Source organism: Oncorhynchus nerka, linkage group LG12, assembly GCF_034236695.1.
Source record: "Oncorhynchus nerka isolate Pitt River linkage group LG12, Oner_Uvic_2.0, whole genome shotgun sequence".
Taxonomy (NCBI): Eukaryota; Metazoa; Chordata; class Actinopteri; order Salmoniformes; family Salmonidae; genus Oncorhynchus; species Oncorhynchus nerka.
Genome location: NC_088407.1, coordinates 84,589,054 through 84,603,966, shown reverse-complemented (window position 1 = coordinate 84,603,966; position 14,913 = coordinate 84,589,054). Strand labels below are relative to the sequence as shown.

At 42.6% G+C, this 14,913-nt stretch overlaps 1 protein-coding gene across 2 annotated transcripts in view; it reads left to right on the top strand.

The window, feature by feature from the left end:
- Positions 1–3,756: 3,756 nt before the first annotated feature.
- sntg2 (syntrophin, gamma 2) overlaps positions 3,757–14,913 on the top strand; it is an 86,609-nt gene continuing 75,452 nt past the window's right edge. The window contains exons 1-2 of one of the 2 annotated variants that reach the window (XM_065025885.1): positions 3,757–4,209; positions 13,682–13,819. In XM_065025885.1, coding sequence (XP_064881957.1) covers positions 4,141–4,209; positions 13,682–13,819 — 207 coding nt within the window. In that variant the 5' untranslated portion in view covers positions 3,757–4,140. Of the gene's footprint in view, positions 4,210–13,681; positions 13,820–14,913 lie in introns of those variants that run through there. The other variant, XM_065025884.1, reaches the window with a different exon arrangement.

The following is a 14,913-nucleotide window of genomic DNA, read 5'->3' as shown; positions in this document are numbered from 1 at the left end:
TGAGAATGAATCGAGCGGACAGGAAGCAGGCTCTCTGTGGCAAGAACAAATGCTTCATGACCAATAAGTGGTGCGATAGGGGGGGGGCATATAGGAACTTGCAAGCTTCTGCTCAACCAACTTGGAATACTTGGACATCAAATGTCGTCCTTTTAACCTTCCGAGAGAGTTCTCAGGGTTTATCGCCATGGCTGTGTACATCCCGACCCCTTAAGCTGGCACCAAAAAGTCTCTCAAAGATGTTCATTGGACCCTGAACAAACTGGAGACAGCGTATCCTGAGCCAGCATTCATTGTCGGAGGGGGACATTAACAAAAGTAATTTAAGGACTGTGCTCCCGTATTACTATAAACACATTGACTTTCCAACTCATGAACATTCAACTCTTGACTACTGCTATACGCCTTTTCGACAATTTTATAAGGCCATCTCCCGTTCTCCTTTTGGCAAATCTGACCACGACTCCATTTTGCTCCTCCCTACCTGCAAACAAAGATTCAAGAGGGAAGTTCTGGTGGTCAGGTCTGTACAACGCTGGTTTGACCAATCAGAATCCATGCTCCAAGACAGTTTTGATCACGTGCCCTGGAATATGTTTCGGGTCGATAGTATGGTTAAACTACAAACACGAACCTACGTAGATCGTTCAAGATGCCGAGACACAGGTATAGGGACAAAGTAGAGGAGAAATTCAGTGGGTCGGACACGAGGCATATCTGGCAGGAACTTCTAATGATTACTGATTACTAAAAGAAAGCCAGTCACGTCGCGGAAACCAACGCCGCCCTACCAGACGAGCTAAACACCTTTTTCTCACGCTTTGAGCATAACGACTCTGAGTTGCAGAGGAGAGCCCCTTGGGGTTTCCATGGAGGACATATGTAAGTCATTCAAGTGCGTTAACTCTTTCAAGCCAGACGTTGTGTTTTCGGACATTTTCTCTCTCTAGCTCAAGCCATTATCCCCACCTGCTTCAAGATGTCCACTATCATCCTAAGTGTCCAAGAAGGGGAAAGTAACTGACCTGATTGACTACCGACCCGTAGCACTCACTTGCTTCGAGAGGCTAGTCAAAGATCACATCACCTCCTCTCTCCCCGACACACTCGACCCTACCGCCCCGACAGACCACGGAAGATGCAATTGCCATTGCACTGCACACTGCCCTTACCCACCTGGACAAAAGGAATGCATATGTCAGGATGCTGTTCATTGACTACAGCTCTGCCTTCAATTCCATAGTGCCCTCTAAGCTCAACATAAAGCCCACAGCCCTGCGTTTGAACTCCTCCCTATGCAACTGGGTCCTGGACTTCCGGACAGGCCACCCTCAGGTGGTGAAGGTAGAAAACATTACCTCCTCCACACTGATCCCCAACATGGGGGCCCCACAAGGGTGCATCCTCAGTCCCCTCCTGTATTCCCTGTCTACCCACGACTGCGTGGCCTCACACAGTTCCAACTCCATCATCAAGTTAGCTGATGACACGACAGTAGTAGGGGCCTGATTACCAACAACGACGGCGTGGTGCCAGGTAAACAACCTCTCCCTCAATGCAAAACAAAGGGAGCTGATTGTGGACTTCAAGAGGAACCAGGCCGGGCACGCCCAAATCCTCATCAATGTGGCCAGCATGGAGATGGTCAAAAACGAATAGTTCCTCTGCGTAGTCATCTCCGAAGAGCTGAAATGGTCAAACCACATTGACATCATGGTGAATAAGGCATGACAGCGACACTTCAACCTTCAACAAGAGGGCTCTCAAAATGTTCTACAGTTCCACCATCGGGAGCATACTGTCGGGTTGCATCACAGCCGGGTACGTCAACTCCACCGCCACTGACCACAAGGCTCTACAGAGCGTTGTTCGCCCAGCCGAACGCACCATCGGGAGCATACTGTCGGGTTGCATCACAGCCTGGTACGTCAACTCCACCGCCACTGACCACAAGGCTCTACAGAGGGTTGTTCACTCAGCCGAACGCACCATCGGGAGCATACTGTCGGGTTGCATCACAGCCTGGTACGTCAACTCCGCCGCCACTGACCACAAGGCTCTACAGAGGGTTGTTCGCTCAGCCGAACGCACCATCGGGAGCATACTGTCGGGTTGCATCGCAGCCTGGTACGTCAACTCCACCGTCACTGACCACAAGGCTCTACAGAGGGTTGTTCGCTCAGCCGAATGCACCATCGGGAGCATACTGTCGGGTTGCATCACAGCCTGGTACGTCAACTCCGCCGCCACTGACCACAAGGCTCTACAGAGGGTTGTTCGCTCAGCCGAACGCACCATCGGGAGCATACTGTCGGGTTGCATCACAGCCTGGTACGTCAACTCCACCGCCACTGACCACAAAGCTCTACAGAGGGTTGTTCGCTCAGCCGAACGCACCATTGGGTGCACGCTGCCTGCCCTCCAGGGACCTCAGCCAGCCCAACCATGGCCTGTCCTCCCTGATTACATCACTCAGACGCAGACAGTATGAGAGGTATCATGGCAAAAACTGCACCTTGCCAAGCAGTTGCCATACCAAGCAGTGATGCAGCCAGTCAAGATGCTCTCAATATGGTGCAGCTATAAAACGTTTTGAGGATCTGAGGGCCAAATCTTTTAAGCCTCCTGGGGGAGAAGAGGCATCAGAAACCAGCGTAGTAGGATTCTTCTTCCATAGAAAGATCTTATGCTTTGCAATAATGGAAAGATTTTCAGAGTTGACATGTTAGACTGCAGTGTTTCATTTTCGCTACAATAATTGAAATAACACCTCAAGTACTTCCTCTCATCAGGTGCATCGATTTATTTTTGTCAAAACTGCAACATTTCGCTTGCACCATTTAAACAGGCTTCCAACGGGAAGTGCAAATGAATCCTTCCAATTTCCGAATCCCGGGCTGAATCAAACACATGGAATCTGAGACGACATAACTGTCTTGAGTATGAGGAGACAGTAACACATTGGTTGCAGTGAGAGTGATCCATACCATGGGCAGGTAGGCTGGAGAAGAGGGATCTTTTTCCATTTGAGGGTGACGGAAATGTGTAAGAAGTGAAAAGCCCCTCTGCAGAGTCACACATATTCTAACCTCCAGGCTATTCCCGAACACTGTAGACGACAAAGAATATATTGTAAACTATATCCTCCTGTATTGTATTTACTCTAAAATGTTTATTCTATTCTACTTTCGTTTACTTTAGGTTCATTCTTATCGTTTATTATTTCTTATTGTTGTTGCATTGTCCAGAAGGAACCTGCCACCAGTAAGCATTTCGCCGGATGTGTATCCTGTACATATGACTAATAAAACGTGGAACTATATTTCCCTTACATCTGTTATTGTTAGCGTTCGGAAGCATTCACAGCGTTGTGCTCCCTTTCCAAATACATTCTTAACAATGTTTTTCAAAACAACAATACATTTGAATCATGGATTGAATGTGTAAGATACATTTCGAGGTCTGTTGCAGAGAGTCTTGGACGTTTGAAGTCCTGCTCCCTTTGAAATATGACAAAATCAACATTAATTTATTCGAAATGTAGATGTTAATCATGTCCTTTATTATTGAGAGGAATAACTCATAGCCGTGTGGCTGAAGGTTCTGTTAATTAGACACATAAAGGCCTAACTAACCATTTTAATCATGGAAATCCATGCTTAATAAAACATTACTATACATAGTTTTTTAAATAATATAAAATGAATTTAATTTCTTACAATGACAACAGGTGGAGACAACATACAGGCGGTGTGTTGTGCCCCTCACCAATCACGACACAGAACGCAGCGAAGAGCAGCGGTAGCTGTTTTAACCTCACTTATGGATTCATCTATCTAACATTTTGAGCTGTGCATCTATTTTCAGATAGTTACCATTAATTGCGTGACTATCTACCAGATCTAGAAACACCGTCGGGAAATGTCACATTGCGACTCTGTTGAGCGAAGTAGTCTGCCTGCCTACCTTTGAAGTCTACCCCGTTGCGCACTGGCTATATGCTTGGTCAGTCTGCTCTTCCGTGTGCCTCTTGGTGAATGGGACGTTGTAAAACGGCATTAACTGACTATTGTTGGATAAATGACTCACTCATGAAAGTCTCTTCGAGGTCTGCGGACAGAGCCAGCGGCTGAATGGGAAATGAATGTGACCGGGAAACAGCTACCAGAACAGATAGAGCGTCCAGCCAGCCTCTTGGTTCCAACTTGGGCAAGTACAGGCTCTCTCTTGCCTTTTTAAAATACCCTACTAAATATGTATTTTGTTTAGTTTGTTTAATCAGATATGCCCCAGTTCTGCTGGAAAGAAAATGTCAGGGTTTAAAACAAAATATCACATCAGTAGATCATTTCCCCCATGGATGCTTGAGAAGCAGGAAGTAGGAGAATTTTAATAAATATTCCATCATGTAGCTTGCTATGCAGTTTGCACTCAAAGAAAGTTGTTTTTATTCTACCTTGACACAATCTATTCTGCATTCACGCGTTCATTGCGTTCCTATATGGATGAGTTCTTCTGTTCCTACATGGTTTGTGGTTATCAATAATCGCCGAATTGTCCTCCTGCAACGCTATAGTTAAATAAGATGATCAAAGTAGATCGAAGTTGTGATTTAAAAAGTACATAATGAACCCTTTTACCTTATTCTCAACCTGCTGGTAGAGCATGTTTTGACAGTGTATTTAAAAGTTGATGTGAAAACAATCTGCATCAATTGAAATCATTTTGTATTCTTTTGGGTGTCTGCAGTTAAGTCATGGCTGTGGCACTCTAATTTAGCCCAGTCAGAGGGCTGTAATAAAACTCGGGAGTTGGTCCCCAAAGATATGGGATAAAAGGCAGGAATTCGGTTGGTGAGGGATTAATGTTCCACTATTCCTGCTAGTACTGTAGAGACCATGAAGAGGAGGAATATGAAATAAATAGTTAAAATGTAAAAAGCAGAAATTGGCCAACCAGGTGGTTCATATCTCAGTACTGTGGACTAAGAAAATGGTACTATATTATAGCAAATACTTTAATTTAGTCAAACATATGATTGAATTGTTGACAACACATTAGATTATGCATCATAACATAGCATCCATTGTCCATTGAGATCAAGGTTCAATCTGATATTTCAGCCCCCCAACGTGACCTTAATGACCAATGCAATACATGTTTTTTTTTTTTTACTTGTTAATAATTCCCCCTTATATTCTTCCATTAATGATAGTGAATATCCCTAATTTATTTGTTTTTATAAAACAACCCTCCAATTTATTTATTTTTATTTCACCTTTTTTAAACCAGGTAGGCTAGTTGAGAACAAGTTCTCATTTACAACTGCAACCTGGCCAAGATAAAGCATAGCAGTGTGAACAGACAACACAGAGTTACACATGGAGTAAACAATTAACAATATCAGACAGACCTGCAGTGATGAAAGTTGATTCTTTGATATAAGAGAATCCACAGTTCCTACATCCATTTTTTTAACATATAAATTAAATGTCATTTTGATATCATAGATGGTCAGTCCTTGCACCCATAACTCTGCCTATACATTTGAGAGTGGTTCCATTTCTCCAGGCCCATCCGCCAGTTTTTTTTCACTACCAAAACAAAGGCAGGGTTGGCAGTTTGTTATGGTTTCTAGCTTTAAAAGGTTGATATGACGTATTCATAAGTAGAGTGGTAACTTCACACACACACACACACACACACACACACACACACACACACACACACACACACACACACAAAGATAGTAGCGTATGAAACATTAAACAATAAAACATTCATAAGAACACAAGTGAATAACAGAAGCCTTGTCTTCTGCTGTGAATCTCAGTCATGATTCAAGGTTTTTAACCATTCGTCTTCTTCCCACGGGATCAACAGCCCCTATTTCCACAGATGCTCTGGTTTAGTTTTTTTGGGGATAATTACAGAGACAATTGGATGTATGGATGTCTGTATGTATGTATGTCTGTATGTATGTATGTATGTATGCCTGTCTGTATGGATGTTTGTATGTCTGTCTGTATGTCTGTTTGTATGTCTGTCTGTATGTCTGTCTGTATGGATGTCTGTATGGATGTCTGTCTGTATGGATGTCTGTCTGTATGGATGGATGTCTGTGTTATGTCTGTGTTATGTCTGTATGGATTTCTGTGTTATGTCTGTATGGATGTCTGTATGGATGTCTGTATGGATGCATGTCTGTATGCATGTCTGTATGGATGTCTGTATGGATGTCTGTATGGATGCATGTCTGTATGCATGTCTGTATGGATGTCTGGATGGATGTCTGTATGGATGTCTGTGTTATGTCTGTGTTATGTCTGTATGGATTTCTGTATGGATGTCTGTATGCCATTTAGTTGTTTATATGTTCTAAATGGATCAGATGTTCTATTGCTTTTCAATGTGAGCCTCTAAACTGCCCTGGTCTGCCCTTTAAAACTATTTAGAATTATGTTTACACTCTTCTTTTTAGATGATTCCACGTCCTATAGCTGTAGATTCAGCCATAAGGCTCAAGCCCAATGAAATGGGAAAGATACTACCTGATCTAGTCATGTCAATTAGTTTTAGTCTTAAGTATCATGGGATGGGCCAACCTGGCACTCATTAAGTCCCATCACTTCAGCTACATTCTCCAAGGAGTGATCATCCATTGTGAGGTATATTCAATGTTCAACATTCCTGTCTGTAGTGCCAGAGGCCAAGCAGTATGTGTACTATCAAACCATGTTCTAGTCTGCCTTCAGGATCTGATCTTTTTGGTTATTATTCTTTAATGAAACACCTCCTTTGATTTTTGCTGTAATGAAAACTGTGATGTACATGGGGGGGGAGGGGGGGGGGGAGCATGCACAACTCCCCCTGGTCAAAGGCCTGGAGGTTCCTCTTAGCATGGAACATAATTACACCCCAGTGGAGTGTGAAAGTCGATGGAGTTGTAGCCAGGAAATCAATCAGGCTTAATATTAAACCATGTGAGTCCTACTGACGTTTCTGTTTGGAAAATGTCATATCCACAGCCACCTTGGTGGCGTTTAACTTGACTCTCTATTATACTGGCTGTAAGCGATGCAATCTCAACCAGATAATGATTCTCCTATATATGATTCCAAAAAGTTCAGCTAGGCTGATACCGATTTTAAATCCTTTCCTGAGATGTTTACTTATCAAAAAAAAAAGAAAATGCAACTCCTCCACTGCATTGTTATTAGTGACCCACAACATTTTCATTTTGATCTAAGGCAGAGAGAGACCTCATGAATTTGAATGATGTCCAATGCATTTCAAAATGAGATTTTTTTTTTCCTTCTCTAAAAATTGGATATTTCCGAAAGTGTTTGCTCACACCAGGTTCTACTGATTTGCATAATACCTGTTTAACCTGGCTGTCATACTGCTGATGATGTGTAATTATTATTAATATTATATTTACTGTGTATCATTATGCTGGATTGTATTCCCCTTGAATTCCTGAATGATCACAGATCACAATAGGTGTACTTTTGGTGTAATTTTGACCGCCCAAAATTGTATTACAATTTTAGGATATTCCCTTAAAAGTGTAAACAGATTATGCTTGGCCCTCAACTGAGCATCGCTTTGCTGACATTATCCCTCGAGGGAAGGTTTAAATGACCTCCAACCAGACGGATGGTTTGAATGACCTCCAACCAGAGGGAAGGTTTGAATGACCTCCAACCAGACGGAAGGTTTAAATGATCTCCAACCAGAGGGAAGGTTTGAATGACTTCCAACCAGACGGAAGGTTTAAATGACCTCCAACCAGATGGAAGGTTTAAATGACCTCCAACCAGATGGAAGGTTTGAATGACCTCCAACCAGACGGAAGGTTTGAATGACCTCTAACCAGATGGAAGGTTTAAATTACCTCCAACCAGACGGAAGGTTTGAATGACCTCCAACCAGACGGAAGGTTTGAATGACCTCCAACCAGATGGAAGGTTTAAATGACCTCCAACCAGATGGAAGGTTTGAATGACCTCCAACCAGACGGAAGGTTTAAATGACCTCCAACCAGACGGAAGGTTTAAATGACCTCCAACCAGATGGAAGGTTTGAATGACCTCCAACCAGACGGAGGGTTTGAATGACCTCTAACCAGAGGGAAGGTTTAAATGACCTCCAACCAGAGGGAAGGTTTAAATGACTTCCAACCAGATGGAAGGTTTAAATGACCTCCAACCAGACGGAAGGTTTGAATGACTTCCAACCAGAGGGAAGGTTTGAATGACTTCCAACCAGACGGAAGGTTTAAATGACCTCCAACCAGATGGAAGGTTTAAATGACCTCCAACCAGATGGAAGGTTTGAATGACCTCCAACCAGACGGAAGGTTTGAATGACCTCTAACCAGATGGAAGGTTTAAATGACCTCCAACCAGACGGAAGGTTTGAATGACCTCCAACCAGACGGAAGGTTTGAATGACCTCCAACCAGATGGAAGGTTTAAATGACTTCCAACCAGATGGAAGGTTTGAATGACCTCCAACCAGACGGAAGGTTTAAATGACCTCCAACCAGACGGAAGGTTTGAATGACCTCCAACCAGACGGAAGGTTTGAATGACCTCCAACCAGAGGGAAGGTATAAATGACCTCCAACCAGAGGGAAGGTATAAATGACCTCCAACCAGAGGGAAGGTATAAATGACCTCCAACCAGAGGGAAGGTATAAATGACCTCCAACCAGAGGGAAGGTTTAAATGACCTCCAACCAGAGGGAAGGTTTAAATAACTTCCAACCAGACGGAAGGTTTGAATGACTTCCAACCAGAGGGAAGGTTTGAATGACCTCCAACCAGAGGGAAGGTTTAAATGACCTCCAACCAGAGGGAAGGTTTAAATGACCTCCAACCAGAGGGAAGGTTTAAATGATCTCCAACCAGAGGGAAGGTTTAAATGACCTCCAACCAGAGGGAAGGTTTAAATGACCTCCAACTAGACGGAAGGTTTAAATGACCTCCAACCAGACGGAAGGTTTAAATGACCTCCAACCAGACGGAAGGTTTAAATGACCTCCAACCAGACGGAAGGTTTAAATGACCTCCAACCAGACGGAAGGTTTAAATGACCTCCAACCAGAGGGAAGGTTTAAATGACTTCCAACCAGAGGGAAGGTTTGAATGACCTCCAACCAGAGGGAAGGTGCCATGAATACTTCATCTAGGTTGTTTCTCATCCTCTGCCTGTATTCTACTGAGTTCACCTGTATTCTACTGAGTTCACCTGTATTCTACTGAATTCACCTGTATTCTACTGAATTCACCTGTATTCTACTGAATTCACCTGTATTCTACTGAGTTCATCTGTGTTCTACCGAGTTCACCTATGTTCTACTGAGTTCACCTATGTTCTACTGAGTTCACCTATGTTCTACTGAGTTCACCTATGTTCTACTGAGTTCACCTGCGTTCTACTGAGTTCACCTGCGTTCTACTGAGTTCACCTGCGTTCTACTGAGTTCACCTGTGTTCTACTGAGTTCACCTGTGTTCTACTGAGTTCACCTGCGTTCTACTGAGTTCACCTGCGTTCTACTGAGATCACCTGCGTTCTACTGAGTTCACCTGCGTTCTACTGAGTTCACCTGCGTTCTACTGAGTTCACCTGCGTTCCACTGAGTTCACCTGTGTTCCACTGAGTTCACCTGTATTCCACTGAGTTCACCTGTATTCCACTGAGTTCACCTGTATTCCACTGAGGTCACCTGTATTCCACTGAGGTCACCTTTGTTCCACTGAGTTCACCTGTGTTCCACTGAGTTCACCTGCGTTCCACTGAGTTCACCTGCGTTCCACTGAGTTCACCTGCGTTCCACTGAGTTCACCTGCGTTCTACTGAGTTCACCTGCATTCTACTGAGTTCACCTGCATTCCACTGAGTTCACCTGCATTCCACTGAGTTCACCTGCATTCCACTGAGTTCACCTGCATTCCACTGAGTTCACCTGCATTCCACTGAGTTCACCTGTATTCCACTGAGTTCACCTGTATTCCACTGAGTTCACCTGTATTCCACTGAGTTCACCTGTATTCCACTGAGTTCACCTGTATTCTACTGACTTCACTTGTATTCCACTGACTTCACCTCTATTCTACTGACTTCATTTTGATTCCAGACTGAGATCATAAAGGGAAACCGATAGAAGACCAACCTTGACAATAGCACTGATTACGACACCTACTAAGAACACCCAGTACTTGTCATGTATCCATATCCTTTTGTGAATATATCTATCCATTGCTGCATGTGAAATAGTTTGTATGCTTTAATAATTAATTATGACAAATGTTAAGAAAATGTTGAAAAATGTAATCACTTCAAATAAGCTACATTACGCGTTATGTTGCCTGACATTGCAGGGTTGCAGGTAGCCTAGTGGTTAGAGCGTTGGACTTGTAACCAAAACGTTGCAAGATCAAATCCCCAAACTGACAAGGTAAAAATCTGTCATTCTGCCCCTGAACAAGGCAGTTAACCCACTGTTCCTAGGCCGTCATTGAAAATAAGAATGTGTTCTTAACTGACTTGCCTATTTAAATAAATGTTAAATATATATATTTTTTAACTGTTAGCTACGCTATTCTTACTAACCACGTAGCTTTACAGCAGTTACCTAATGTTAGTTGGCTACTAATAAATTGAACTTGCCAGGCATTATATTAACTGTCTCCTATCTAACTAACTACCCAAAGGTTAATGACTTGATTATTTACATTCTAAGTGTTATTTGTCATGCGATTCAACAACGATCTACTCCGATTTCAGAGCACTCTCCTGAAGAATAACTCATGAATTTACGAATGCTCGTTGAATATGGCCGGTGTCAGTAAACATAGGCAAAAAATATGCAATTGTTGCCAGCAGCACAGATACAGTCACCAACGCGCTGGATAACATGAAAACAGCCTAGTCAGCTCTGCTAGGGAGAGTCAAATAGTCAGGGTGAGGTGTTCTCTCACTTGTGTCTGGAAGTAGCTAGCCATCGTTAGCCAGTTAGCTTGGGTGCTTGACTGCCGTTGAAAGCTCGGATCAAACCTACTCCTCGGCCAGAGAGTCCTGTGTGGGCTCTAAACGCTCCGAGAGCGAAACACTCTGAATTTATGAACGGACAATCTGACAAAGCACTGGATTTACATCTGACAACGCTCTGGATTTACGAAGGGTTTAGCTAGTGATTTGCTATGCTAAAAAGCTAGCAAGAGGTTGCATAACAACAGCATCAACTTCCGGTAGACAGGCGAAGCGCTAGTACACTCAACTGCAAGGATACCGTTTGTTTACAGTATCCTAAAATGAACTAATAGTATGTAGTTAGTATGGGTATTCGAACCAAGATTATGTGTTCACTGCTGTGAACTGTGTTCACTGCTATGAACTGTACTCCAGTTCTGTTTTAAATGGCTCTCCCACTAAACTTGACCAACATTATCATTCTGTAATCTGTGATGATGGAATTTATTAAAATGATTCAAAACAATTCGTCAGCTACCTACCTGGAACCAGATGGAACATGGTGAGGTTTTTGTAAAAGGAAGAGTAGTTACTATGTAGTTCTCAGGTAATTATAATTTGAATAATAATTCATTTCTAAGTAACGTTCTAAGCAGTGGTCTGTAAAATAAAGTGTTACTATATTTACCCTAATGAGCTGCCCCATAATGCATCAGCATTTAAGACATCTCACATAAACACTTCATAGAAATAATCCATTATTTGAAATATTTATTCAACACTGTAATCATTTGTGACACTGGTGTGGGTCTGTTTACCAGATTAAATTTGTTCTATGTCAAGATAAGATCAGTGTTACCATGAATCCTGAAATTCATGAATATTTAATGTACAGTATATTTTGTTTCACTGCCCAGCTCTGTTTCCTCCCAGTTCATAATTTTGTTATTGTAGCCTTTGGTAAGAGCGTTGAGACGGTAACCTAAAGGTTGCTAGTTTGAATCCCCAAGCCGAAAATGTGAACAACCTGCCGATGTGCCCTTGAGCAAGGTCACTGAATTATAATCGCTCCAGGGACGCTGGACAGCGGTGACCCTGGGCTTGACTCTACTCTCTGAGGGTGTCTCAGAGGGAGTTGGGATATGCAGAACACACATTGCAATTTACACATGCGTATTAGTACGCACTTCTACACATGTGAAATAGAACAAATATAAGCACCCACCAAATTATTATTATAAAATATGTTTCTATTGGGGTGAGAACTTTATTCATGAATTAATTAATTTCTACTTATTTATTTGTACAGATGGTGGCAGTGCTCTTATTGTCCATTCAGTAACCCTCACCCATTCACCCACAATGTTGTCATTACGACTCTGAACCACTTCCCTGTGGTTTTTAACGTGTGGCTGTGTTCGGGCTTGTTAAACATCATGTCTGGTGGTACGTTACTACGGAAAAAACCTCCAACGACAAACGTAGTGAAAACCTCCATTTAGGTAGATATTATTTGCAGTCATTGGCTTATTGCACTAATAAGATGCCAAGATTCAATTTACACTCTCTTTTCACCCCATCTGCATCCCCTAGAGAGAGAATGCCAAATATAATTATTGTCTTGTGTCCCCTCATGTATATTGTCCAGATGCGTTTTCCCTTAGTCGCTACATAACGCTTTGAATAATAGTTATCTCCTTCTGGAAGTCAAGGGAAATGCATGACCTAAATTCCAAACTGTCTTTGAAAAAGAATGGGACCCTCCTCTACAACTTTAAAAGAGGCATGGATCAAACATTTGTGCTATCAAGAGATTACATCCCATCTACTTCCTAACGTGGTATGGGAATCAAACATAGTACCTTTTATAGAGTCAAGTATTTTATTTAAAAAAAAATATTTAACTAGGCAAGTCAGTTAAGAACAAATTCTTATTTACAGTGACGGCCTAGGAACAGTGGGTTAACTGCCTGTTCAGGGGCAGAACGACAGATTTGTACCTTGTCAGCTCAGGGATTCGATCTAGCAACCTTTCGGTTACTGGCCCACAACGCTCTAACCACTAGGCTACCTGCTGCAAAAACCTGTTTTCTCTTTGTCATTATGGGCTATTGATGAGGGGAAACAATTAATTTAATACAATTTTAGAATAATAATAACCGTAACAAAATGTGGAAAAAGTCAAGTGGTCTGAATACTTTCCCGAATGCACTGTATGGTACTTAGAGCTTCAACAAAAAATGCTGCTTAGTTAAGCATTGTTTTAATTCAAATGTATTGTTTAGTTTTATCTGTATTGCCTCTGATAAAATCCGATAATACCTGAGTGGAACTTTGTTAAGAAAGACAGAGTTCTACAATTTTCAAAATTTTTAAATAATTCGCCAACTGTGCTTTCTGTTCATTTTTGATCATCCTTGTGTTTTTTTCTTTCTTCTTCTAGCCCATTAGGGCAAAAAGAAAGAGATGGAATGACAAACAAGGCGTAGAAAGAATCCATGGAGGATATAATGTGAACAGAAGTAAAAGCACAACACTTTAGAGGGGGGAAAAAGTTTGTAAAAAAAAAAAAAAAAAAAAAACTTTTTTTTTTGTGAAGCAGCTCTTTGAGCTCCTGTTGTTAGTGAGAGAACTAGGTCACTATAGCAACACAGTAACTCAGGCAGGTAAAATGTATTTTTTTCTATCTATCTCAACAGACAAAATCTGGAATTGCCCTGCTGTATAACAAGGAGACCAGTAATACTTATGATGTCCATCTAAAGCTGAGAAAAGAGGTGTTGACCATACAGAAGCTGGATGTGGTTTGCACGAGAGGGGGTGATCCACAATTAAATGTAAGTACTGAGGCTTTACCTTGACATTAGGGGGTGGGTTTGCCCATACTTGGGTTAACCAGGCACACATAACTAACACTTTAAACTCAAACTGGTATTTGTGTTCATGGACAAGAAATGACTTCAGTTCCGTTCACATTAATACCCTGATGATGACGAGACCACAGCTGACTCAAGCTTTTCACATCCTGACACTGATGTGTATAGCTTACGATAGCTTTAGTTGGATGTAATGGGGACATGAAAGATGTGATTCACATTTACCTTAGTATAGTAGCTTTAGTTGATATGCTTTGCGTCAACCATTTCTAAAGAAGCCACACCCTCTTGTGTAATTTTTTTTTATTATACTGTATTGAAAGTATCTAAAATGGCAGGGGCGGACTGGCCATCTGGCAATTCTGGAAAATGCCAGATGGGCTGCACCATTTTTTTGTCAAGTGTTTCATCAAATAGAAGAGAATATGGATAGTTAAACATGTAAAGGGTGCCTTTAAATGTAGAAATAGCACATACTACATTGTCACAATTATTTTTGTGTCTGTGGGGGGGGAGGGGGGGGGATTTTGGTCAAACAGTAAAATGCATTATCCTCATGATTCCGCTAATGAAAGTGTCTGCCCTGCCGCTGTGCCTGTTCCCTCGCTTGGGCCTGCCGCTGTGCCTTTTCCCTCGCTTGGGCCTGCCGCTGTGCCTTTTCCCTCGCTTGGGCCTGCCGCTGTGCCTGTGCCCTCGCTTGGGCCTGCCGCTGTGCCTGTTCCCTCGCTTGGGCCTGCTGCTGTGCCTTTTCCCTCGCTTGGGCCTGCCGCTGTGCCTGTTCCCTCGCTTGGGCCTGCTGCTGTGCCTTTTCCCTCGCTTGGGCCTGCTGCTGTGATGAGCGAGCCACTCTCCTCTCCCTTGATGCTCTCAATCATTTTTTGTTTGTTCTGATTAACATTTCAAAATGCGGAAAAACACAGCTTAGGAAGTTTCCTCACCTTGTCCACGTGGAAGAAAGGATGGTCTCAACTTGCTGTTTGTACAGTGCCTTCAAAACACAGGAAGTTGGTGGCACCTTAATTGGGGACGACGCTCGTGGCCGGAGCGGAATGGTA